We start from the raw sequence: 27,652 nt of genomic DNA, 5'->3' as shown, positions 1-27,652 counted from the left end.
ACATCAAGTTTTCCCTTCTTGCTATCTATGTTCTTTGTCAACACTAATATTAATATTTACTTTCCATTTACTTTCAAAATTACAATTCAGAATTTCGTTTCGTACCAAACATCAAATGTAGGTATGTCCATTTACTTAAACGCAAACGGATTAATAATCAAAGTGGCAAATATTTCAGAATTTGGTACAACAAGTACTTTTGGAATGAAATAATTTTACTGAAAAAAGTAAACTTACTTAAAATATCAACACTGAACACCAGCTTGCATAAATTCGTCTTGGGCAGCACCCTGTCACTTACGGCGCGTTTACACAAGGTGATGTTACTGGCGAATTTAGATTTTCGCCGCAGTACTTCCTAATGTCAAAATGATGAGTTTGTTGTAAACAAGGCGAATTCATATTACATTTGCCTTGATTTTTATAAAAGGCAAGGCGCATTTATACAAAGTGGTGTTACTGGCGAATTTAGATTATAACAACGACAACCACATGTATTTTGTATGGAGGGTGTTATGTCAAATCTCAATTCGCTCCAAAGTTTACATGTATTTTGTTTTTGCTTTTGATGGGTGTGCTGTCAAATCAGTAAAAGCAAAAACAAAATACATGTAAGGCGACGAAATCAGCTGATTTTACAACACCACCTTGTATAATACAAATTTGCCGTGAAATCAGCGGATCCGATAACACCACCTTGTATAAATTCGCCTTGGGGTAGAAAGAATTGCACTGCGCTTGTGTGATTTCCGTCAAATTCTTGTTGGACATTAGACATGGAGTGCAATCAGAGTTTTATTGAACACATCACAGGTCGAACGTAAATCAGTTTACAAGATAAATGTATCGGAATTCTTCACAGTTTAACAACGAAAGTGAACTACATTTCTCGCCTTTGTGTACGTGCGCGTTCGGTACGGGGAGAGAGCTCGTGATACGCGACTAATAATTTAAGACACCACTGGAATTGTCGAAAACTAATAGTTCAGTGTTATGTAGTCGCGTGTTAATTGATGAATTATTTATTTTGAAGTAATTTTTAGCAGCTTTTATTCATTTTTATTATAAATCTGTTCCTGCTCGCGCCTATCATCTGGTTAGTACTTACCATGCTAGCACAATTGAACAAATCAGCGAGTGTATATACGTATGACACATATGTACATACATATTTATACATATGAATACATGTATACACGTAATATTAAGCAAATCTGTTTTATTAAATGGTTGTTAGTATAGCCGACATTGTAGTATTTTCAATGCTTTCCCAGAACTATAAGTGCTGAAACTTTTTTTTTTTATATCGCGATATTAGATACGATAGTTTTTTAAATTTCTGCAAACACCGTTAAGAATATTTATATGCCCTTATGGGCAAAACAAAAGCCTGATTAATATGATGATTATTAAAGGTGCAATCCCGTATTCCTCGGACTCGGACTAGTAAAACTGTCAAAAAATAAAAATTCGCTCAGAGAGAGAGTAGCATTGAAAAGTACGGGATCGCTTTCTAGTAAAAAATGGTAACTTCTGTCAACTTAACATAACTTCCAAATTTTGGTTGTAAATATTTTGCTTATTTTGTATGTAAATACACATGTAAATAACCAAGAATACTTTCAAATTCATTAGAACAAGTTATTAAATACTTTTCAACATTAATTATCAGAGTGCACTTTTCTTTTGTTTACAATTTGGTTGCCAAACACACTACAGCTGATCGTTTGACACATTTACCAGAATTTACCAGCAAAAAATTCTCGGACTAAAACTGGTAACTTCTGACAGAGAGAGAACCGTATTTACTCTCTTTTTTGTCCTCTCAATAGTCAGACAACCGAATACGGGATCGATTTCCAGTAAAATTTGACTGATTCTGACTATTTCTGACTCGTACGGGATCGCAACTTAACTTAACGGAATGTAGAACTAATGGCCCCGTCAGAATGGGTACTTTGCGTACGTCCCGCTCAAGTATGAAACTGACAAAACTGTCACTGCCACTGCCACTGCGCTATTGTGTTTTGGCCTTAAGTCCGTCACTGCTGACAAGACAAGAAAATTGAGAATATGTACTAATTGTCTCGTTGTTTGGGTAAATATATTAGAAAAAAAGTGTGAATGTTTTTTGGTATTGTATCTGCAAAATTGACTTGTATAAACCCCAAGTACGCGGCCATAAAGAACAGCTGATTTATGTTTACAGGCGCAACACCTTCATTGTGGCGTATCTCTGCGTTACGTACGCCACTTCCTTCACATACTTTTCCGGTATTGACGTACAAGTACCCATTCTAAAGGGCTTATAATGGCCCGTCTCCACAGGCAACAGTTTTTGCCTACCAACTGTAGTTTTTATTGCCTGATAAAAATTTTATCAGAGGCAATATTTGTGCGTGGGCGTTTTTTATCCTGATAAAAGCATTTGTAAGATGGCTATTTTTGCTGGATTTCATCACTTAAAAAATTCAAAAAATATGCTATTTCACACCCAAGCAAATAATAACAAATATTTGTATAGACAACAGCTCAATTTTTGATTTTACACAAGGCGAATTTATATAAGGTGGTGTTACTAGCTTAGCTGATTTTGTGTATACATATGTTTCGCCGCACGGCTTCTGATATCAAATTGAAAAATTTTGTTTGAATTTCTACACACACTCTTACAGATTTTGACAGTTTATGCCGCCAAAGCAAAAACAAAATTCAGGTAAATTTTTGTTTTTGTACTCCTGCTATCACCTTATATTAATTCGCCTTGATTTTACATATATTGAAATATCAACAGTGGTATTCATCTAAACCGATAACTTTATCAAGCAGATAATCTTATAAGTTTATGCACTCTGTTACATGAACGACCCACACTCTCTTTTCGTTTACACATTCGACAATAGTCGTGTTTCCTTTGGTTATAAAGCGCAGTGTCACTAACTTTATACTTCTAGCACGAGGATAAAGAAATTATAGAAACTACCTCACTAAATTGGAAAAAATTATATTTACGAGATATCTATTTAAATAAATGTACATATAACATAAAGGCTATTTATTTGAAGCAAGTTATAAGAAACAATGGCAGAATGTCTGTTTGTGTATGAATTCATTTGTCACGGCTACCAAACTTTGCGAATTATCAGTGAAACAAAACAAACAGACGGGATAATAATTGAACCAGATCTCTATCAGGATCATATCGTTGTTGAATTTGCGTGCAAAATTTGTAAGCGGATCCCGATTATTGCCTAAGAAAACATAGCTAGAGTTGCGACAGAGTGTCATTGTCTTCAGTTTATCAAGTTTATTCAGTAAAATCGCTGGATAAATTTATCAGAAATGTGTAAACGAGTTTCCATACAAATTTTGACAGTTCATTTATAAGGTTTACACAATTATAAGTTTATACGGTTTACAATGCATTTATAAGCTTTGATGAACACCCTTAATAATGTTGTCTCTACGAAGCTATCGCGCAAATGAAAATGTAGCTGTCAAAGTATCGAATTGATGGCAATATTTATCAAGATAAAAGCTCTGCTAATTATTGCATGCCAAGAGCAATATGCAGTCTTCCTTGGCAAAATTTGCCTGGTAACATTATCAGGATAAAAACTTTTGCCTGTGAAGGCAGCAAGTAAGAATCAAAATGAAACTTTCGACGTTGCATTAATTTGCGATAAGTTTACGTTAAGTTGCCATAATCAGACTATAACTTTTAACATGGGTTAACATAAGTTGCGTTCGCGTAGCTGTTAATTGTTCATGTTTAACCAAAACTTACAAGTTTTTGCGTTCGCGTACGCAAAAAATTGCAAAGTAGGGGAAATTGAGAGAGCAAAGTGACATTGCATTTTGAGAGGAAGCTGCTGGTTTCTGCTGGAAAAATTTTTGCCGACAGGAAAACAGCTGATCAAAAACAGCTGGTTGGCATTTACGCAAATCACAAAATTGAATTTGATGGCTTGGAAGTTAAAAATTACAAAATGCGACTAATTAAACTTGTAAGAAATAAGTAGTTATTTGTTTAATCAATAAACTGTGTCAGTATAACACTTTGTGATGACTTTTCGTACGTTTTAAATTTTACACTTTTGTATGTAAACAAAAATTATATCAGCTGTTCGTCTAACTTGCAAGTTTCTGCAAATTTTCTGTTCGCGTACTATTTTGGATATTTNGGTTGGTTTTTACTGGAGATTTTAAACGAACGCACCTATAATTTTTGACTGAGATTTCCTATATCACCCAAAGTATTGCGAATTTTTTAATGAAACTCGCAGGGGGTGTTGAGGAGGTGCCCATTGACCGATATCATCAACATTTTGTGTACAAATGCTAATAGTTTTTAAGTTATTCGTTGTTAAAATTTTCGCACTGCTTCACAATTGTTTGTTTATGAACACTTTCCTTTTTATTAATAGACCATCTTTTCCTCATAAACAAATGAATGCAAATGAGCGATGGCCGCCATGAATAAGATACCGGATCGTCGAAAATATTAATAGTTCTTTGTAGCCAAAATCTGAACGATATCGTGTCGAGATTGTCTTGCTTCATAAAAATCAAAAATGGTTTGATCGTTTGTGCGATATCGTCAACTCGATTCCAGTTTTGCTTCACGTAACAGTAACATTAACACGTAACAGCAACACAAATGCATAAATCAGTGTTTTGGCAACATCGATTTGTCAGTATCGTTTGAACGACTATCGTTTCAAAGTTACGTGATTCATGCCCAGGTTTTACAGGATTTGCAGGAACAGCTCTTTTCTCCATTAATAAACCTTATGCAAGGTAGTCACCTGGAGCGACTTCCTGTAAAAACCTACAAATCGTGAAGCACCTGGAATGCAACTATCGATTCCCTTCTCTGTACCTATTTTTGCACATTTTTTTGTGATGTATGGCAGCACCGCAATTTGAGTTCACTCGATGTACAAAAGAAAATGTGAGGTTAATTGCCTTTTTTTTTGGCAACTTTAACAACGAATTGCTTAAAAGCTAAAGCCTCCGGGGAAGGGGAATTTCAGATTTTTTTTCAATGCCTGGTCCTTTATTGGAAAACTTTCCCTGCCACCCTCATTTTAGGGAGGGCATGAACTGCTATTTTCAAAAATGTAACTCTCAAATGCTTAGGCCCCTTATAGGTCCCTAGGGAGCCTTTACAAAAAGGGTTGGCACGATTACGATAACCGGGGCGACAAATTTTGAACAAGGACGTCGATAGAGGTTTTTGAATCAAGTATAATGGTATATTTTTTTTATGGGAAACAAAAACAAAAAGTTACCAAGGGTCCAAGGTTAAACTCATAATTTTTTTAATCCAAATATCTTAAAAACAAACGCACGGATTTCAAAATTTTCAATCAATGATTATTTAAAAATTGCATTATTAAATATATTCAAACATTTCATAATCCAATAGGATATAAAACAAGCTTTCATTTGATATACAACATCATGTCTTCAGTCCGTACCGAAGAACGTAAATCTATAAGCGGAGACAACTCTTTATAATTGTAGCGAGTGCGAACATCAGGAGCGCGCCTTCTCTTTTCATCCAATCACAAAACGTATTTGGACAAAAGAGAAAGCACGCTCCTGATGTTCCCTGTAAATTCTTGCAACTTCTTGCGAGTTAGGGAACGCAACTAATTATAACCTGTTGTCTCTTCTTATAGATTTACGTTCTTTGTCCGTACTATACAGAGATTTAAAAAAAAGTAGGCGGCCTTTGGCCGCACTTAGAGGGATTATAACCCTCACAAAGTAGAATTCTCCTTTCTATGTTGCGAAAGAATAGGGGCTGAACACCCTTTGCAGAGAATACCTGTCTGCGTAGGCGCCCTTCGGCCGCACTTAGGGAGTATAACCCTCTCTAGGTAGAATTCTCTTTTCTGGTGTTGCGAAAGAAAAGGGGTTGAACAGCTTTCTGCGTAGGCGGCCTTCGGCCATGCTTAGGGATTATAACCCTCTTCTTCTTCTTCTTCTTCTTCTTCTTATTTGGCGCTGTAACCGCCTAAGCGATTTTGGCCGAATTCAACAAAGCACGCCAGTCGTTTCTTTTCTGTCCCAACTGGCGCCAATTGAAAATGCCAAGTGAAGCCAAGTCCTTCTCCACCTGGTCTTTCCATCTCAATGGGGGCCTTCCTTTTCGTCTGCTACCACCAGCGGGGTTCGAGTTGAATACTTTCGGAGCTAGAGCGTTGGGGTCCAAGCCAGCGGAGCCGCTGTATTTTAATTCGCTGCACTATATCCATGTCGTATAAATTAGGTACATGAACTGAAAGTTCATGTTCTTCTAAGTAGAATTCTTCTTTCTGTTAGTTAATATTAAATAATAAAAGTACTTTTAAACAAAAGTGTATTCATTTAGCACCGTGTGCATGTGATAAACATTAAATTCAGCCTACCCATTCCGATGTAATATGGAAACAAAATCGGCTGCATTAAGGCCAACCCTTTTCTTCAAGTTGCTATATTTATTAAAAAATACTACGGATGGTAATTTTGTTTTTGTAATAAGCCATATAGTAGTAAACCATCAGCAGTTAAAATTCACTTATTTTAACCGACTTCAAAAAAAGGAGAAGGTTATCAATTCGTCGGAATATTTTTTTTTAATGTATGTTAAGGAAAGGTGGTACATCAGAGGTGGTCCCATACTAATTTGGTTTAAAACCGATCATTGGATCATAAAGAAATTGACGATACTCTTAAATTTTTATATGAGAATTGAAGTCGGTTTTGTTTTTGCTTAAAAATTACTTGTTCATATAAAAAACTTGTCGAGCATACTTTGTATAGCAAAAAAATTTGCATCTCATCAAACTAGAATTTAATAGAACAGAAATGCACACCATATTTTTTTCTATTTGGGTCACTGTAATTTTTCCAAAGAACGTAACGGGGATTTTTTCATAAAATTTTTGTTATGAATGTCTTAAATTTTAATGTGAAGTTTTATTCGCAACACTTGGAAAAAAATGGATGAGAATAAAAGAGTACGAATTTCCATGTGAAGCAAAACTCTCTGGGAAGACAATATCTATGAATAATTGTATCGTAGTACTAATATCCTTTAGTGTTGCTCTGAACAGGCATGTGCAGTGAGTGAGCAGGTCTTTAAAAACGGGAACGCTTCGAATAGATGGACATCAAAATAAAATTACATAGTTTAATTGTTAAAAACCTAAAAACCGACCGGCTGGTTCAATATAAATTACTGGCTTTTTTCTCTCGAAATAATGTTGCCCTATTTTCCTCAGCCTTTTTTACAGCTTGTCAGGCCCCGGCGAAGTCGATCAGCTTCAGTCCGTTGTCGGACGTTTAGTCGTGGAGGCTGATTTTCCGACATTGGCGCCCACCAGATGATCGAGAAGTTGAAGAATCTATGTAATATATATTTTAAATATGAGCCATATCCGATCCACCTGCGCCACCTAGCAGACTTAAAAATCAAGTTAGAAGCTTCAAGTCTCTAGCTTATCAGGAAGTTCGTTAAAAATTTATTAAACGATTAGATTACACACAGGTGGCAAAAAAAAAATAAAAAAAATAAAAAAAAATCTCTTGTGAAATTGGGTTTATTGGGGTTAGGATAATTTCGCACAAAGGGATCGATGCTTACATATAAGTACATGCATAACATTGGTAGTAATATTAATATATTACACGAAAGAATCGATATACTCACGAAACTAATGTAGTAAAACTGCGTTTTTAATTTTTCACTTTGGCGTCAGGATTTTTTTTTCAGAGGACTTTTAAAGATGTGATTAATTCAAAAAATTATTTTTATGGTTTACAAGAACGAATAAGTATTGAAAATGTGCTTTTAATAAATTTGATCTTTCTAAGTTAATAAAGTTTGCACGACGAAATTCGACGGTGAGGTCGTTCGTATATTAGCCCTCAAACAATAATAATAAAAAAAATATATTGAAAATTGTCTAGGATATTTAAGCACAAAATTTGTAAAGGAAATTTTCCATAGCCATTCGTCCTTATGCACCAAAAAATGTATTCTTTTATAATTCTACAGAATTTTTTCTTTGATATGATATGCTTATTGTTTACCTACATTGCACCGAATGTTTTAAATAATTTTTTTCAGAGAGAAAAACAAAGTACGCAGCTTTACTACAATTTACCCATAGTTTCGCGAATATATTGATTTTTTTGTGTGTAAAATTTACTGTCGTACGGTGTAATAGAATTCTTGCATCGAATATATATAAATTATGAGCCAGCTACTGTACTTTGCACATGTGTATGTATGTATGTATGTATAAACTTGTCGCACTATTCCCTTCCCCAAGTACATTATTGGCACCTTTGTAATAATTTTTTTTTTATTCTTTCCCTACAGCTAAGTAAAAAGTTCCTTTATTTCCGCTCGCATAGTCAAAAGCGAAAATACTCACAGCAACTCGCATAAGAATAATATCGTTCAAAGTTTAATTTCCGACAGAGAGTTTTGAATGCTAATGCGCTTACACTTTATTTAATTCAATGAACATCCAATCAAAATCTAAATCAAAATCAACCAATTCAAAAAACATAAAAAAATTCTCCATCAATTAAATTAGCAAATTGTCGCAACGTTAATATTCGTTCAAATACACCTTATCAACATGACGCATTGGGAGGACTTTTATAATACTCATTTGCCGCCAACGGATTTTGAAGATAATCGCTCGTTATTGAAAGAGTTTTGTGAACGACACAATAAACTGAAAAACCGTATCGTCCTTGTCACGGTAAGTAGTATACATTTACATATATGTACATATGTATATCGGTCAAATAAGGAGTGTCTAATCAAACGATGTTATTTCTACAACAAATTATTTTAGAGGAAATAATGTACTTTTTTAAATGTGATTTTTCAATTATTAGAAATAGGGATGTGCTGGGTGGGTATCCGGTAGATATTCGGAATCCGGCCGGATACTAGCTAAAATCCGGTCGGATTTCCGGATGTCTATTATAGAATATTCAATTTAAAAATCTAGCTCAGAAATTTATTTTTTTGTATCTTTATAATCCAATTTAATGTTAGATCCGAGCGTTAATAAAAAAAATAATAATAGCCTAATTAAATCAGAAAAACTTAACTAAATTCGAAGTTAACGCTAGTAATGCGCGTTAACGCTAAAAAAAAAATAATTTTTATCAATTTTCATAGCGTCGAAATTACATAAGTTTTTCTTATTTACTTAGTCTATTTAAGGGTATTTTTAACTAATACTGTTGGTTTTTAAGTAATAATTCAATTCTGAATTTATTAATTTTTGGCTTTTCACGCAAATTACTAAAAATTCTAAAATATATATGTATGTCACCGATAAAAAAAATCTCGACGTGCTAAAAAAAGGCCAAGTATGTATTTAAATTTAACGCAGCGAGATATTCAAAAAATAAAAAAAATTAAATTTCGCAGGCCCGTGTAATCTATAAATTAGGGTTGCCGACGGAAAAGTCATATTTTTAGTACAGAATTATTTTATAACTTGGATTTCAGAGAATAAATTTTCTATTCTTAATTACGCATTGTAACAATGTTGTGAAATTTATAAAGGGCAGCAGCCTACCGGATATCCGATCGGATAACCGAATCCAGCTCTTATTTTTTACATGGTATCCGGAATCCGGTCATCTGGCAAAATCTCTATCCGTCGCATCCCTAATTAGAAAGTATTTTATTAGTTTTAAAAGACTTAATAACCATGTTTTGAAGTGCAGTAGGTATTTTTTTCAGATGTATCTCACCTGAGATAATATACAAAAATGCGAAAACATAAAATAAATACCGGAAGTGGAAATATCTATCATACATATTTTGATTAGATACTCCTCAAAAGCAAGTTAGAGTGTAAATGTGCATGTGCGTGCATGTCCATTAAGCCGTATCACGACATATATATGAAAGAAAAAAAAACCTGTGTCAGTTTTATTTAAATACTAATGTTGAAAAAAAAAATGTTGGATCTAAAAGTTTTTTAAGCACCCGCTAAAAACCGCTAAATCGCATTTTTTGCTATAACATTCTTATTTGATATCCGATTTTCAAAATCTTTATATATTAATAAATTTCGGGTTTAAAAACAGCTATGATCTAGGGATAGTATTTCCCAATTGAATGAAGGTATAAATTAAAACGGTTTTTTGAACCAACATTTTTTAATGGGATATTATTGTCCTGAGCGAGGCCTTTTCAGCAATATAAACATTTTAAAAATCGAATATGAAATAAGAAAGTTATAGCAAACAAGTAAAAAAGTCTAAGTTCGCGCGAAGCCGAATATTAAATATCCGGCGCAAGTATTAAATATAGTTATTTCACCTTTCCGAAGACTACCGTTACATGGTAAGTAAGGGTGGTTTTACCCCTATTTCACACATCTTCGCTAGTATGTTCAGTGAGACTTAATGAGATAAACTTATATAGTCATATGTGGGCGATATCACGCCCATTTTCCACAATTCCAAATAATGTTACTTCTTTTCAAGAGATTGTTGTTAGTATAAATTTTGAGTAAATTTGCGTGCTTAAATTTCGAAATATCGAAGTTTCAAGCATATCTGAAATTTACCCTTATACTAAAAGTGGGCGTAATTTTAAATTAAATTTCAAAAATTTGCAAAGTCTTACTTTTACGTGTCGCGTACAATAATTGTACCGAGTTTGGTACAAATTGATCGAATGGTTATCGAGATATATATGTATGTGATCATAAGTGGGCGGTGCCACGCCCATTTTTCAAACTTTTGCTATAAACGTAAATTTTGCTAAAGAATTATTGCAAACGTAAATTTACCGATTTATCGAAAAATTCGTATTTACCGTTATACCCATATAACATCCCAACGTGGGCGTAGTCATTGTCCGGTTTTAAAAAATTTCAGCCGTTTTGTATGTTTAACCAAGAGCGAAAACTGTGCCAAGTTTGGGAGAAATTGGTGGAGCGGTTCCCAAGATATAGACATGTAATCATAAGTGGGCGTGGCTACGCCCATTTCTCACAAATTTACAATAATCTTATTTTTAGCCTAAAGACTACCGTTATATGGGAGGTAGGCGTGGTTATTCGCCGATTTTGCTAATTTTTAATACCGTCTGGTCCACGCCCAAAAGAAGTACACGTACCAAGTTTCGTTAAGATACCTCAATTTTTACTCGAGTTATCGTGTGCACAGACGGACGGATGGATGGACAGACAGCCACCGCTTAATCGATTTCTTTTATCATTCTCAATTCGTTTTGGCTGATTATAAAAAAAAACGCGATTTAGCGATTTTTAGCGGGTGCCTACAAAAATTTTAAAATATTTAAAACTGACACATGCCAAGCTTTTTTTCGTGATCCGCCTTAATGTATATACCTCTGTGTGCATAAGTGCCTACTCTGTATTTATCGAAAATCCATGTTTGCAAACAATCAAACAGAGATGCTGACTTATCTAATATTAGGATAATGTTTTTATGTTTTTACCAGCAAAATGCGTATGAAATAATTAGAATAGGACAGATGAAATGTTTATCAGTGTTACGACCTCAACTAATTGTGAAAGTCTAGTAATGATAATATGTACGTGTGTACAATAGGGTGGTCCAAAAATGCATGTGAAAAAGTAAAGTCGGAATTTTTATGCTCTCACCCCCTAGAATTGTTCTATACTGAAAAAAGTATACCCTTATTTTTTTATTTTGAAATCAAAAAATATTTAGAGGTCGCTCAAAGCGCCCAAAGTTCCATGTATTTAATATGGAGGAAAAAACAACTTTTCGTAAAAATAGTATAGAATCGTAAAAATAGTATAAAAATCAACATTTTTCTATCAGAAAACTTTGCTAATCAGCAGGAGATTTCCAATTGTTTATTTAACCATTTTTTCATCGCAACTATAATTTATATGTCCGCCAAAAACCCACAAAAAAGCCCGAAAAATGCAATAGGGCGACCAATAAAAAATCGTTAGTATTATAAAATGGTTAAATAAACAATTGGGTATTATTATTGAAAGTCTCCTGAAGAGAACCAGGGGTTTCCGATCAAAAAATATTGATTTTCAAGAATTCTATGCCATTTCTACGAAAATATTTTTTTTTCCATATAAAAATACATGGAAAACTTTGAGCAGTTTAAGCAACCTCTAAATATTTTTTGAATTCAAAATAAAAAAAATAGGGGTATACTTATTTTCGATATAGAACAATCGTAGGGGTGAGAGCACTACAATTCCTACTTTACTGTTTTTGGACCACCCTAATGTACAAGCATTCACGCATGCATTTGGGTGTTTCCATAAAAATGTAAGATGTCAGATGGCGAAAAAGGTTAGGAAACAATTAAAAAAAAAGTAAACTTAATATTTGTTATAGTAAAAATGTTGTATAAAGGAAAAATCTGTCACGTCCGATACGTCACTTCTGTTATCACATTTTATTTGAAAATTAAACCAGCAACGAACTGCTTCTGGTTAAAAATGAATTGGTTGTAAGGGTCCGTAATTTGACTGTATTAAAAACTGTGTAAGAAAGGAAAACCTCACAGGATTCACAGACGTTTGTTTATTTTTACATGTAATCTGAAACCATTTATGTTTTTATCACGTCCGTTATGACCTACTTTTCGTTGATTTTCCTGACACCAGTGTTCCAGGCGCACCTAAGTTTTTTTTTTCAACCAAAGGACGGTATAAAAGCTACACAACGCCACATTTCTTTTTATAAATGACTTGCGTTTTCCTATAATTTATTTAATTCGAAAGTCGTACGAATGTAACGTCCGAAATTATGGAAACAGCCATATGTATGTACATATATACATTAGGGTGGTCCTTAAAAAAATCAAATGAACGATTTTTTCAGTCTCAGCCGCTCAATCGGTAATACCACGGTCACAGATATCACATATAGATTTTGGTCCCGATTGGAGTCGGTTAAGGCATGTCGCAAAGGGTTCAAAGGCCGGATTAAAAAAATTAAAAATATATTTTTCATTTCATACTCAAAATCGATGCTACTAAATTCGAGGATATCACTTATAAATTTTGGTCCCGTTTGGAGTCGGTTAAGACGTCTTCATAGGGTAGTCTGTACTTTGCCACCTGTGCGCCACGCCTTAGCCGTTTCCAATGAGGACCCAAATTTATATGTGATATCTTCGACTATAGAAGCATCGACTTAGGGGTTGAGGCTTAGGAAAGCTGATGCAAAAATTTGCTTCCTACATTTAAGAACCACCCTAATATACATACATATATCCTACTCTCGTTATCATCGTAGATATTTATTGCCATTCATTATTAATTACTTTTCGAGTTTTGTGTATAACTTGCTGAACACCTTTAGCGAAATTAAAAAAAAAATTTAGTTATGAATTTTAATTTGTTAATTTACATATCAGACATTCTTTAATAAATTTATAGTGTGACCAAATTTACAGAAATATTTAGATCTAGCGAGATATGCACATATTCACTTATTTTTGTATATTTGTACATAAATCGGTTTGATGGATTTTCACTAACTTTATATTTTCCTTTTACATTTCTAATTGCAGTCAGGTGGCACCACAGTACCTCTGGAGCACAATACCGTAAGATTTGTAGACAATTTTAGTGCCGGCACACGCGGCTCAGCATCTGCTGAATATTTCCTTGACCATGATTATGCCGTGATATTTATGTATCGCGTCAAGTCTTTGGAGCCATTCACTCGCCACTTTACGGGCCAACAATTTTTCGATATGCTCGACATTACCGATAATGGACAGAGTACTGCAATAACAGTGAAACCGGATTCAGTTGATGTATTCGCACCAATATTAGCTAAATATAAGCAAGCGCGCGAATCACAAATGATTTTATATATTAGCTTTAATACGGTTGCGGACTACTTGTGGCTGCTGCGCGCTGCGTGTGAATGTTTGGCGGCATTTGAAGAGCGGGCATTGTTGTATTTAGCGGCGGCAGTGTCGGATTTCTATATTCCTCAAGATATGATGGTAAGTTTTCGATTTTCTTTGGTATACATACATACTTGGGTTAGGGAGTTATTTCTAGATTTTTTGACTTGCCGGATAATTCGAAAATTTGAATATATGATTAAAAAATCCTAATATGTGGATATTCGGAACCCGAATATCCGGATAACAAAATGAACGGATTTTAACCGGATATACGAATCATCGAATCTTAAAATTTACAATAAAATAACAGCCGCTTTCGATTCGCCACTTTTCTGCTCGCCATGTTTGAGTTCTACTCGCTTAATGAAAAATTTTGCATGTGAAAGGAACAACAAAGTGTCTGGTTTGGTTGTACCTAAGGGTCTGATTATGCATACTTCGCATAATTTCGCATTTCGTACCAGTGCACTAAAAGTGTAACTTAAGAAAATGTGAAGCGAAATCTAAACTCAACAGATCGCTAAGTTTTTAAAAGTTCTGCTAATTTCTGGGTAATGGAATAAATACAAATTAGATACAAAGTACATACGAAATTACAGTTTGAAGTTTATGCGAAGTTGTGCGAAGTTATGCGAAGTATGCATAATCAGACCATTAGGCACATTGAAAGGTAGCATCAGTAGAGCAGCTGATTTGATTTTTTTTACATCATTTGGTATCAAAAATGTCAAATATTTTTAATTTCTTCTCACAAAACTTCTAAATTGTTAAAACCTATTTGCATGATAAATCTTTCTTCATTTATTTTGGAACGTTCGCCCAAATCATCAGTACAGCCGCTGATTACTGGGCCTTGAAAGGAATGGGTCAATGCTTCGAGAAGCAAACTAATTTACTAAGAAAGAAAGTTACAACAATTTTTATTTTTTACATTTTGAATTTTTTATTTTTTTTGTTTCACATGACACGCTTTGATTTAGAAGAAAAAACTGTTTTTGAAATTTTCATACCAGAAGCAATAACAAAATACACGCACATGTTTTTTTTCAGTGTTGCCAAGTTTTGAATTTTCAGCTGTGTCCAGCGTTGCTGTGTCGCCTAGATTTGCGCTGTTTAAATATTTAGTTTTCTTCGTTTTGCTTAATTTTTTCTACAATTTCTATCAAACGAAAGTAACAACAAAAAACAAAGTTTCATGAACTATGTGGAAGTTTAAATCTACACTGTAGTCTCTTATGATCTAGAGAACTAAAGGAACGTAAAGAACTTTCCTTTACGACCGCTTCACATCTGAAACAACAAAACTTGATTTCTCTTTTTGTGCAAAACCAAAGCTGCCTGTTCGATGATTAATTTTTTAAAAAGCTTCGTTATTCATTTTACTCTTAGACCCGTATATTCATTTTCGCGGTCGACTATGTTTGCGGGTGCAACAGTATGTAAATTCCCCAAAGAGTTTTTAGTGAATAATGCTGAAGGGATAGTCCATGGCCAGGTATAAATCTATGTTTACGCGTCTTTCTTCGCCGAAGTTTTCCATAACCGTCTTTTTTCTTAAGATTTTTTTTAAACGTCTTTTTTCGCCGTCGAAACACTAGCGCGCCTTTATTCGTGTGTAGTGGCGATATGCTCTTTCGCTTATGATTGTCATTGTGCTACGATTTTGTTTCCATTTTTGTAAAGTTCCTTACGATACTTCCCATTGCTCTAAATTTAACTTAAATTTTTATTTTAGATTTACAGGTTTGGTGCTTCCAACAAAAAAAAAAACAACTAAAAATGCAACAAGCACCAAACTCAAAAATTTTCGCGTTTTGAATTGAGAAATGCACTAAATTTAGCGCGAAAAGCACTAAGTTGGCAACAGTGTTTTTTTTTGCTCGAATGCTTTTACCTGTTCGATATGCCTTGGCTGTAGCTCCTTGATTTCGTTCGTTTCGCCACTCACTAACTGTTGGCGAATCGATGGAATTGTTTGTGTATTAATGTTCTATTTATTATTAGTCTTACAACTCGTTAGATTCAAAAATTTTTAGAACAATTTTATTATTATTATTATAATATGTTAGTGTTTGACCGAGCTTCTCCTCCGATTTGTGGCATGCACTTTGATGGTGCCCCATAAAGGGGTGGGACCTACAGTTATAAGCCGATTCTGAACGCTAAATGTATTTCTATGAGAGGCTGTTTTTTAGGCAGAATACACTCTTTTTGAAGAGGGTTGAAAAAAACTGCTGTTTCTTAGAGAAAACACCCGATTGTTTTGTAATAAAACCTTTTCTTTTTAAATGATTCGAACTCGGATCTCTCGAATGGCACGCCAGAGCTTTGCCATTATATAAATACTTACTTTTATATTTGATTTCAAACTGAAAGAAAAAAGCGAGTGTTGCCACAAAAAAAGGGCCGCAACCGTGGCCATACATATACAAATTTTTGATTAACCAATGAGCGCTTATCTTTCAACTCTGAAAGGAAACATTAATTCACAGTTTAAACGTTCGTTAGTTAAGTGTCCGTTTAAGCTAATTTAATGAATGTTTCTGAGTGCGGCTGTAAATCTTATCAGATTCACAGTGACCTTCCAAATTTTGAATGTCATATCTTTTGCATTCGCGAATGGGAATGCGAATGCGAATTTTCTGAATGCGAATGTTAGGAATAACATTAAAAAAGCTATAATCAACTTAAGTCATCATTTTTATTACTTAAAAATTTTGGAAATTATTAGAACATTGAACGATTGCTTAACCAAAACAATGTTGTTTTGTTTGTGGTGGTCAAAGTTCAAAAGGGGCATATTATATTTCAAAAAAAAAAGAGTAATTTCGCTGCCTTTTCTCCCATGAGGCGATTTCTGAGAGGCTCGTATATAAGGCCGGCTGCACTGAACAATTGCTCACTTGGAACGCTGGCGGGTGGAGCACTAAAATATTTGCGAGTCAGATCTGTCAATTTGTCGTATTTTAGTTTGGTGTTCCCCCAATCGAGAGGATTTTCACCGAGATGAGTTCGTTTTTCTTTAAGACGTCAGCCAGCTATTCAATTTAAACTCAGTTTACTTAATCTAAGTTTAAACTGGCACTGAAAAACTGGCCCTTACGGCCATTTCAACAATATTAGAGTGGACTCTCTGCCAATGAACACATTCGAATTCGCAAATCATTCGTATCATTTGATGCGAATGCGAATGTGTAAAGTGATGCGAATCAATCGCATAACGAATGCGAATGCAAATATGAGCAACATCCCTGATATGTACTTATCGACACCTGAGTGGAATGTCGACCTATCGCGGCAGAATTTGTATGAAGAACGCCCTGTTTCAGAATTTTATTGAAAAATACCCTATCTCAGAATATGGTTGAAGAGCGCCATATCTTAGAATTGGGTTCAAACACGCCCTATCTCACATGAAACCGAACTCTGAGATAGGGCGTTCTTCAACCAAATTTTGAAATAAGGCGTTCTTGAAAATTTTTCTGAGATAGATCGTTTTCGAATTGGCTGCCAAGATAGGTCGATCTTCCACTCAGGTGTCGATACATGTAGATAATTAGAGCATACACCAAATGTCTTAAGAGTCGCAATATCTTAAAGACATACCATACCTACATACATATGTCTATGTACATATCAGCTTAAAAGTATTTTCGTGTAGTCATAAATCCTCTAAAACCATTATGATGCTTAAGGCGTCTTGTGTAAAACTTTGTTGTCACTTTCAATATCATTTCATTCCATTCAATTTAATTTAGTCATCCGCTTTGCGTTTATGCGCCATTCTGCTTACACTCCTTAGCTGCAGAGTAACTGTGTGGCTGTTGGTATGTTATTTTGTTTTTTTTTTGAAAAGTTTGCTTTAGATGTTGGTGCTCGCCTTGACATTGTCCTTGCCCACTGTCTTGTCGTCAGCACTGCAAATGAACGTAGGTAGCTTAGTTGGTTGCAGTGTTGGAAAACTATGGTGTATACATTCGATAGTTTCGATAGTGATAGTGCAAAATATTCGATACTATCGAAAGCTTTCTTACATATCGTCGCCTGAATAAAAGATTGTCGTATGTTACTTTCGGCAGGTTTAGGAAAATCGCGCTTGAAGTTTTGGAATGTAATTTCTTAAAAAACGCGAAGATAGATTTTCTCGAGAATGGTACTAGTTTACAAAATTCTTAAATTATTTCATTTTTATTGTTTTTTGTTAGGGTTGAGTTTATGAAGGATTTTCTCTAATAAAATTTTGTCGTATGACATTTGTCAACAATCTGGCAGTCACTTTGTATGAAATACGACAAACCTCTCTATTCTAACAGAGTCACAAAGCTTAGTTTATCACTGTTGTGGTTTCTAGTGCGCCGCAAAATGTGCCACATAAATTCGATCTCAATTGGTAGAAAAGTATACAAAAACTAGAGAAATTTGTGTTGTAACGGTATATTTGTTGCCAATGTGATAAAAATTTGTACTAAGTTAATGATATATTTTAATCAATATCTCAGAAACTAAAGGAGATATCGAAAAATTGATAGCGCAATTTTAAAGATCTTAATTAGTTTGGAATAACTGCATTATTAACTAAATTTTTACTAAATTAGCGAAATTTTTTTTAGTCAATATCTCGGTAACTAAAGAAGATATTCAAAAACTGAAAACACTAAACAAAAGATTTTGTTTTAATATATATAACTGCATCCATAACTAAAAATCGGCAACGATATGTTGGGAAAGAAAAATAATGCCCAATAAGTTTTAAAATTGATTAAACTTAAAATTTAAAATAGCACACTTCTTTAAAAAGTTTGTTCGTTTTGAATTTGAACGATCTGATAAATTTAAAATTGATTGATGAAACTGGGCGTAACATTTTGCATATAGGCAAATTTGATTACATATTTTATGGCCCAAGAAAAATTTGACAAGTGATATAGCAGATCTCATCGGAGCTCACAACATATCGTTACTAGACACGAATAAAGGCACGCTATTGTTTTGGCGGCGAAAAAAGACGTATAAAAAAAATTTACGAAAAAAAGACGCTTAAGAATAACTTCGACGCATAAACAGAGATTTATACCTGGCCAAGGACTGTCTCTTCCGCATCACTTTCCAAAAAGTCGACCGCGAAAATAAGTTTAAGTGTCTTTCTTAGCCGTCAACTATGTTAGGAGCCTTTCGCGGTAAACTTTTGAGCTCGCGACTTTATTCGTATCTAGTGACGATATATGTATGTATTTATGTATGTATCTTTTATAGTCCAATTCTAGCAATGTGAGCAATATACAACTTTCGATAGCATCTAGAAAAACTCGATAGTGGCGACAAAATGAAACCATCGATACTATCGATAGCCCCATCGCTATGTCTCCATCACTAGTTGACTGACTCTGTAGTCGAGTGACTGTTTGGCCATCATTGCCTTAATTCTTGTTTGCTCTGCCGTTGTTGGCCTAAGCAATTGAATGAAGCACGGAAGTGTCATGGTGAATAAGTGCAATGTATGTATGTATATAAATATGTACATATGTATATAATACGACCAAGTGTCTAAACCTGTTGATGCTGTGTTAAAGTTTAATGGAAAATGTGTTAGTTTCGTTGTTTTAGCAAGTATATAGATCGATGCTTTTAATTAGAGTACAAGGAATAAAGTTTGTAATTAAGGGCCGGTTGTTCAATGTCTGGTTATCACTACCACTACACTATCGACGATTTCGACATCATTCATGTAACACGTGATCGATAAAGCAGTAGTTGTGCTTAACCGGAGCTTCTACCTCCGATTTGTGCTAATCAGACATTGAACAACCGGCCCTTAAGGTAGAAAATAGATAGAATAAATTAGAAATAAAATAAAACTAATCCCCAGTGCCACCAATCAATTTTAAAATTTATCATACTGTTAAAATTTAAAATGACAATTTTCCGAACAAAGTTTTGTAATTTTAAATTTTAGTAGGCTGATAAATTCAAAATTGATCGGTGCAACCGGGCGTAAATTAAATGAAAATATGAGACGAAATGCATTACAAAAAATAAATTTAATTTAAATAACTAAATAAATAGGCCGATGACCTTAGTAGCTAACGCCTATTTATATGTAATTTAATCACATATTTTTAGTTATATTTAATTAAAAAAATAATAAATAAATAAACTAAATAAACTAGTGTTCGCCCAGCGGTTGAAATTCAACCGATAAAATTAAGGATAGTTTATGTAAGTTGAATGAGCTAAAATAACATTAGTTGGAATGGGTTAAGTGGAGGGGAGTTTAGCTTAGTACTTGGCATAACATAACATAACCATAACATAAGAATAAATAACATAACATATGAAGCATAACACACCACAATATACATCGCACACTCTTCAGTTGTATTTCCTTTTTATCCCTTTTTTCACCTCTATCTAAATCTTATTTATTTTGGTTCATTTTATGCCAAATGATGTTGCCTTTGATGCCACATCAAGTGATATCATGTCATGTGGTGAAATTGGGTGTGGTGAGCTGGGTGTGGTGGAATTGGGTGTAGGAGTTACGGTGTGGTGAATTTAGGTGTGGTGGATTCAGGTGTGGTGAGTTAAGTTATGGTGAGAAAGTTGAGGTGTGGTGAATTAAGGTGTGGTGAATTTGGTGTGGTGAGTTGAGGTGAGTTAAGGTGTGGTGAGAAAGTGAGGTGTGGTGAATTAAGGGTGGTGGATTTAGGTGTGGTGGATTTAGGTGCGGGGGTAAGGTGTGGCGAGTTGAGGTGTGGTGAATTTAGGTGTGGGGAGTTAAAGTGTGGTGAATTAATGTGTGGTGAGCTCAGGTGGAGTAAGTTTTTAAGTTAAGGGTTATGATCTTTATCCTTATCTTCATCTTCATCTTCATCTTCATCTTCATCTTCATCTTCATCTTCATATCCACCTTCGTTTGTATTTAGGTTTCTTTACTTTTATTCTAATCTTTGCCTTTATCCCTTTCATCTTCTACATATTCAACTTTACCTTCTTCCTTGCATGAATCTTAATCTTCGTAAATCTGATTTCTAAACTGCTGCTTAGCAGATTTCTTTAATTCAGTATCAATATTAAAGCAATGTCATTGATGCCACATAAAGTGATATCATGTCATGTGGGGAAATTGGGTGTGGTGGTTTGCGATGTGGTGGAATTGGGTGTGGGAGTTACGGCGCTGTGAATTCGGTGTGGTGGGCTTAAGAGGTGCGGTGAGTTTAGGTGTGGTGAATTTACTGTGGTGAGTTGAGGTGTGGTGAATTTAGTGGAAGGTGGGTGTGAGGTGGAATAGGGGGAATCGGTGTGGTGGATTTAGGTGTGGGGGGTTAACGTGTGGTGAGTTGAGGTGTGGTGAATTAAGGTGTGGTGAATTTAGGTGTGTGTGAGTTAAGGTGTGGTGAGTTAAGGTGTGGTGAGAGAGTTGAAGTGTGGTGAATTACGGTGTGGGGGTTAAGTTGTGGTGTGTTTCATCTTCATCTTCATCTTCATCTTCATCTTCATCTTCATCTTCATCTTCATCTTCATCTTCATCTTCATCTTCATCTTCATCTTCATCTTCATCTTCATCTTCATCTTCGTCGTCTTGGTCTTCATCTTTATCTTTTCCTTTATCCTGATCTAAATATGTCCATTCTTTTCTTCATTTACATATTCACCCCCACCATTGTTATTAGGTTAGGTATTTAAATTTTCCTTCCTCTTTGTCTTTATATCTAGGTTTCTTTACTTTTATTTTAATTTCTGTATTTATCACTTTCTTCTTCTCCATACTCAACTTTACCTTCTTCCTTGTTTGAGTCTAATCTATTCATGTACATACATACATACATTTTATTCCTGAACTGCTGCTTAGCACGTTTCTTTAATTCGCTATCAATATTAAAGCATACATTTAGGGGGCATTTCCGCCCCAACCATGTACATGTGTGCATTGGTATTGGTGTGACTTATGAATTGATTTTTTCGCTCTATTTTAAACTGATTTGAAGTTTTAAAAATTGCCTGCACATCAGCATCAAAATACCTTTCTAATGATATATAACTGTTTATACCTTAGAAGTAGAGTTTAGCCGTAAAAGGGGTGTAAAGGAAACATGATTGCCTATTTATATAATGATATGTACATACAAAAATTAATACGAAAATCGTATTTTCTTTTACTAATACAGCTGTACTTAAAAGTTAGTTAAGACCTGCCGACAAACTCTGTTTTAGTCAAATAAAATTCAGCATTAAATTTTATCTACACCAGTGATGGAAAATAAAAATTTAAAATTGTGCCGAATTTCTCCGGAAAAATGTGCCTAAGTGCAGTGCGCCAATAAATTGAGAGTCGTCGATAGGTACCATTTCCCTTATAAAATATATTTACAGAATTTATAGCGTATAAGAGAAACAGAAATCTCATGAAAAACTTTCTTTAATGCAACAACAAAACCACACAGCAACAAAAACCATAAAAATCAAAGTTTACAACTTTCTAAAAAAAAATGTTCCTTCAAATTTAAAACTTTGTTTTCAGAAGTTTTAGAAAACCGTCGGGTATGCAGTTTTATAGTCCATTTAATTTTAGGATTACAAAGTACAAGTGCGGCAAAAACTACTACGCAAAACTACTATATTTCTTCAATAATAAATATAAGTATATTTCAGTAATTTGCACGAACAAATTTGTAAATATATTCTTTAAAGTAAAAGGTCATTGTGAGTTTATAATCAAAAAAGGTTGTAATCAAAAAAAGGTAACATAACTGAGAAAGAATTAATAAATTTATTTAAAATTTTTTTCATTTTTTGCTCCCTACACAGGAAGAAATTTTCCATCACTTCCTTTTCTAATTTTTTTGAAAAAGTACTATAAATATCTTAGAAAATGTTGCCAACCCTAGCCGTAATGGCTTTTAAAATTTCAGTATCAAGGTTCTCTTACTTAATTCTTGGCGAAATTTAACATTAAATTGCAGAGCATTTTTAATTTAATTTAAGAAATTTCATTAATAAGAAATATTTCAGCTTCTGTTCCACAAAGAATATTCAAAATGGCTTTGTGATTATTTAATTCTAAAATATATATTAAATGTACGGTTGCCAGACGTATTGATTTCATCAGTATGTACAGTATTGATTTTTCAACTCTTTTACTAATTTTATTCATTTCTTCAATCAGTACGCTAATGTCCTGATTTTTCAAAATTTTTACTTATTTGTACTGAATTTTCAATTCAAACAAAGTACTTTAGGATTTTCTTAAGGTTTTCACATAACGTTGGAGCTTCCTTAAACTGTACTGTAAAAAGTAAGGAGAAAATAATTTAATTGTAGTTGAAATAATTTAGATACTGTTTGACATGCCCAAGAAATTAGAATTTTGTGGGCATATCACCAGGTCGTTACGTACCATTTGCGATAAATTATTTAAAATGAAGAGGGTGAAAGTTTTTTGGCGAGTTTTGTTAGTTATCTCGAAAATAACTTTCAGTTTAATTACAACAAATTTGAATATTCGAATGGCTTTTGCCTACAACTCTTACAACTCTTTTTTTAGCAAATTCTTAAGCTGATGCCACATAAAGCTTTTGCTTCGCTTTACGTGACAGATTCGCTTTGATAGATAAGATGAATTGTATGAAAATGCACAAAGCATGTCACATAGATCGTTGAAGCTGCAGCGCGAAGCGAAAAGATGGCCAACTCCCATCTTTTTGCGCACTTTGACAATCAGCCGGTTTAATATTTATTTTGTTTCGTTCAAATTCGAGTTTTCATGTACAAACATAAAACTTAATTACATTGCTGATATATTTGAAGCAAAATAAATAAAATCCACAGCAATTTCGACGAGTAAAAAAGCAGTACAAAATTGTTTTCTTGGCGTTCATTGTGGCATACCTTTCGCGTCTGGCGCTTTGCTACAACGCATCAGCATTAGTCTGGCATCAGCTTTAGTCTGTCAAAGTTTTTACGTAGTTGAAAAAAAATATTCAAGCCATGAGTATTATTTAGGTAAGTATTTAGTTTTGTTTTGTTTTTTTCAATACCACATTCGATGGAAGCAATTGAAAGGATCTTAAGAATAAAGTTTCCTGACGCAGAGAGAAACCGGCATCTAATTAAAATTTTTGAAAGTGTACTTCAAATTGAAAGTAATTTTAAAATGAAATGTATAGAATTCTTTGACTACTTAAACACTGAAAACGGGAATGATCTCATTATTGTTATTCAAAATGTCATAAATATAAAATAATTTATTAGCTCCTATGTAAATGATGTATGCACTCATGCTAAAACAAATAACACTTTTGTTTTTTATGAACTATATTTTATTTATATACCAAAATATTGCTAAAAAGAAGAACTATGGCGTTGTGCAGTATTTTCTGTTACTTAGATTCATAATTTTTGTTTGAATAAAAATGTACTGAAAAGTACTGATTTTTTTTAGCATCAAAAAGTCTAACGTACTGATTTGGCGCATAAAAAATCTGGCAAGCCTAATTAAATGATATTTAATATTTAATATTTGTTTTAGAGATGAAATTGCGACAAATTTGTTTAAACAAAAAAGTTCAGCGTATATGCAGAACGTGGAAGCCAGCTTCATCTGCTTGCGTTTATATGTTTATATCATTTATCAGTATAAGCACATATATATGTACGAAATGTGGTTCCGAAAGAAATATGTATCAGTTGCATTGAGTTACGCAAAAATTGTGCCGACAATTAATCGATTCCACTTAGGTGCCGGCTGCCTCCGAAAGGGCCGAATATAGCACAATGCACACTCACTTTCCATCACTGATAAGCACGTGCTAACTGTTGCCCGCAAGGCTGCAAGAAATGACATTAAATATACATAGCTGTAAGATGGAAAGCGTAGGAAGTAATACATAGTGTAGTAAGTAAGTTAGGATAGAAGTGACAAACATTTATAAGCGAAATTATGCAAATCAAATTACTTTACAACGACAGCAAAAGCTCGAGTGACAACGACGTCGCAACTGCTTCAACTATGAAAAACATGAAATGCAAAGTGGGTGTACACGCGATGGGCATGAAATAGGTCTTTAGACTACCTAAGAGAAAACAAATTTTTTCTATCAAACTGGTCTTATTATATGTATATAGTATGGGTGTTTCCATGAAAATGTAAATAAACAAGTAAGAAAGTCTAAGTTTGGGCGGAGCCGAACATTAAATACCAGGCCCAAGTATTAAATATATGTTTTTTCACCTTTCCGAAGGCTACCGCTACATGGTAAGCCGGGGTGTATCAATTTTGAGTAAATTCGCGTTCTTAAATTTCGAAATATTGAAGTTTCAAGCATTTCTGAAATTTACCGTTGTATGAAAAGCGGCTGTAATTTTAGTCCGATTTCAATAATTCAAGCACAATAACCATACCGAGTTTGTTAGAACGGTTACCGAGATACATATATGTATGTGATCATAAGTGGGAGGTGCCACGCCCATTTTCCAAAATTTTATCATAAACGTATTTCATGGCAAAGAATTGTTGCAAGCATCAATTTTGAATAAATTAGCTTCAATATTTACTGATTTATCGAAGATTTTGTATTTCTCTAAATTACCCTTATATTGGATGTGGGCGTGGTTATTATCCGATTTTGCCCATTTTCAATACCTTCTGTCCTACGTTCGAAAGAAGTGCACGTACAAAGTTTCGTTAAGATATCTCAATTTTTACTAGAGTTATCGTGTGCACAGACGGACGGGCAGATGGACGGACGGACGGACAGACAGTCACCGCTTAATCGATTATGTATACATTTGCCTATATCTATTTCGATTCGTTTTGCCTGGTACAAACAACCGTTATGTGAACAAAGTTATAATACCGTTGTGCACAAGTGCGCTCGGGTATAAAAATAGCTGATTGTGGTTCAATTACAAAATGTTATGTTTCAGCATTGAAAGCTGGATTTATTTATCTTCATTTCATTAGGCATCGATTACCGTGGAATTAGCTATATATCTGTTACTATTCCATGTTGTTTTTAGCTTTAGGCCCACTGTTGCTCATTTAGAGAATTTTGATTATGAAAATTTAGCGTAGTGATTGTCGATCGCAGTTCGCATCCACCACTCACTAGGACCTGGTCACCCCTCGGCAGGCAATGGCAACCCTCCGCGAGTGTATTTTTGCCTTGAAAAAACTCATAAAATTCATTTGCCGTTCGGAGGCGGCATAAAACTCCAAATCGCTCCATTTGTGTAACAACATCAAGGCGTCGTACTACATCAAAAATTGGAAGGGGGCTCGGCCAAACACTTAGTACAAGTGTAAGCTCCAAAATATTATTTGGATTTTTACCATGCATTTGGTACAATTCATTTATACCTTTGGCGAAAATAAAAAATAAAATAAAAGCGCATCCCACTGTTTTAGTATTCAATTATAACTTATACTCCACCTTGTCATTTTAACCCTCCATTTTACATCTGGCAGCACAAATTAATCAAATTGCTTTCGAATACCTAAATTGCTTGCAGCTCAAAGTCGTCAACATTTATTTTACTTTTCTGCAAAATGTTTGTGCTTTCCTCTTTCCGCTTTTCAATTTCATAACTATGTATGTGTAGAAGAATGTATGCAACGCTTAAATTTGTTATTTATTGAAAACGTGTGTACTTTCACCTGAATACATACAATGAGGGAAATGGATTTTTTTTTTATGAATATATTAAAATATTTCCTCAAAAAATTGTACGACGAACCTCTAAAGAAAGTATTCCAGGGTAAGTCTCAATCGGGTACAGTTGCGCATTTATAGAAGAAACTAGTCTCATACGGGTATTTTTGGAGGTAAATAATTTGCTCCCATTTTGCAGGCATTGCACATTAGGGTGGTCCAAAAATGCATGTGAAAAAGTAAAGTCCCAATTTTAATGCTCTAACCCCTTAAGATTGTTCTATATTGAAAAAATTATGTATAAGAATTGCGAATAGCCACGTATTAAACAAAAATCTTTGAAAGAAAGTCCAAAATCATGACAGAAGAAAAAACCATTTCCATGGTGCCATCCAGACCAAAATTTATCGAAACATACTAGCTGAGCTATTCAAATGAACTTTCAACTACCTTAAAAAGTTCCCAAAAATTTTAATTAAAATGCCATTATTAGGAAAAAGTTGACTGCGTTTTTATTTTTATTCTTATACAAGTTCTCTTAAGTTGAACTCAAACGAGCATATTCGTAGTTAAAATAAAGTCGTTTATAAAGATAGTAGCAGCTTTTTTGACAGATTTTCGATTAAAAATTATGTCAAAAACCTGCAATTAATTTAAGTGTAGATTTTATTTTGACTATGAACATGTCCCCATTTATTTAATGAAGAAAGGGGCTCCGCTCTAAATTTTGTGACAAGAAAAGCTCCAACGAATACACGAATGACACTGAATTGGGACAAAATATTTTTTTACGGTAGTCATAAGTACACAAAATTGATTTTTTGTTTCCTACCATACTTCATATGTATTCCTTTATAAATATGTTAATGCTTCTATGTCACAAGGATTTTCATTCAATATTAAGTGCATATCATGGTTATGTCAAAATAATAATAAATGACATTTATGACAAAGCTTCTGCGGCAATTATGTGGCAATTATTCATACAGCGCGAATGGGGGTACGCAATTCCCTCTAGTTCGAGTAAGGCTAAGGAATTTCGGAAGGTTTGGAAATTTATTAATAAAATCATAATTTGCTA

The 27,652-nt window shown here is 34.0% G+C and overlaps 1 protein-coding gene across 2 annotated transcripts in view; it reads left to right on the top strand.

Annotated features, from left to right (window-relative positions):
- Positions 1–691: 691 nt before the first annotated feature.
- Positions 692–27,652, top strand: part of Ppcs (phosphopantothenoylcysteine synthetase) — a 51,666-nt gene continuing 24,705 nt past the window's right edge. The window contains exons 1-3 of one of the 2 annotated variants that reach the window (XM_017615181.1): positions 692–1,096; positions 8,598–8,768; positions 13,577–14,020. In XM_017615181.1, coding sequence (XP_017470670.1) covers positions 8,643–8,768; positions 13,577–14,020 — 570 coding nt within the window. In that variant the 5' untranslated portion in view covers positions 692–1,096; positions 8,598–8,642. Of the gene's footprint in view, positions 1,097–8,377; positions 8,769–13,576; positions 14,021–27,652 lie in introns of both variants that reach the window. The other variant, XM_017615180.1, reaches the window with a different exon arrangement.

Source organism: Rhagoletis zephyria, unplaced genomic scaffold (genome assembly GCF_001687245.7).
Source record: "Rhagoletis zephyria isolate East Lansing unplaced genomic scaffold, Rhagoletis_zephyria_1.1 Rzeph_scaffold_00974, whole genome shotgun sequence".
NCBI lineage: Eukaryota > Metazoa > Arthropoda > Insecta > Diptera > Tephritidae > Rhagoletis > Rhagoletis zephyria.
Note: the sequence above shows the minus strand (reverse complement) of the source record. Positions and strands in the feature narration are given on the sequence as shown.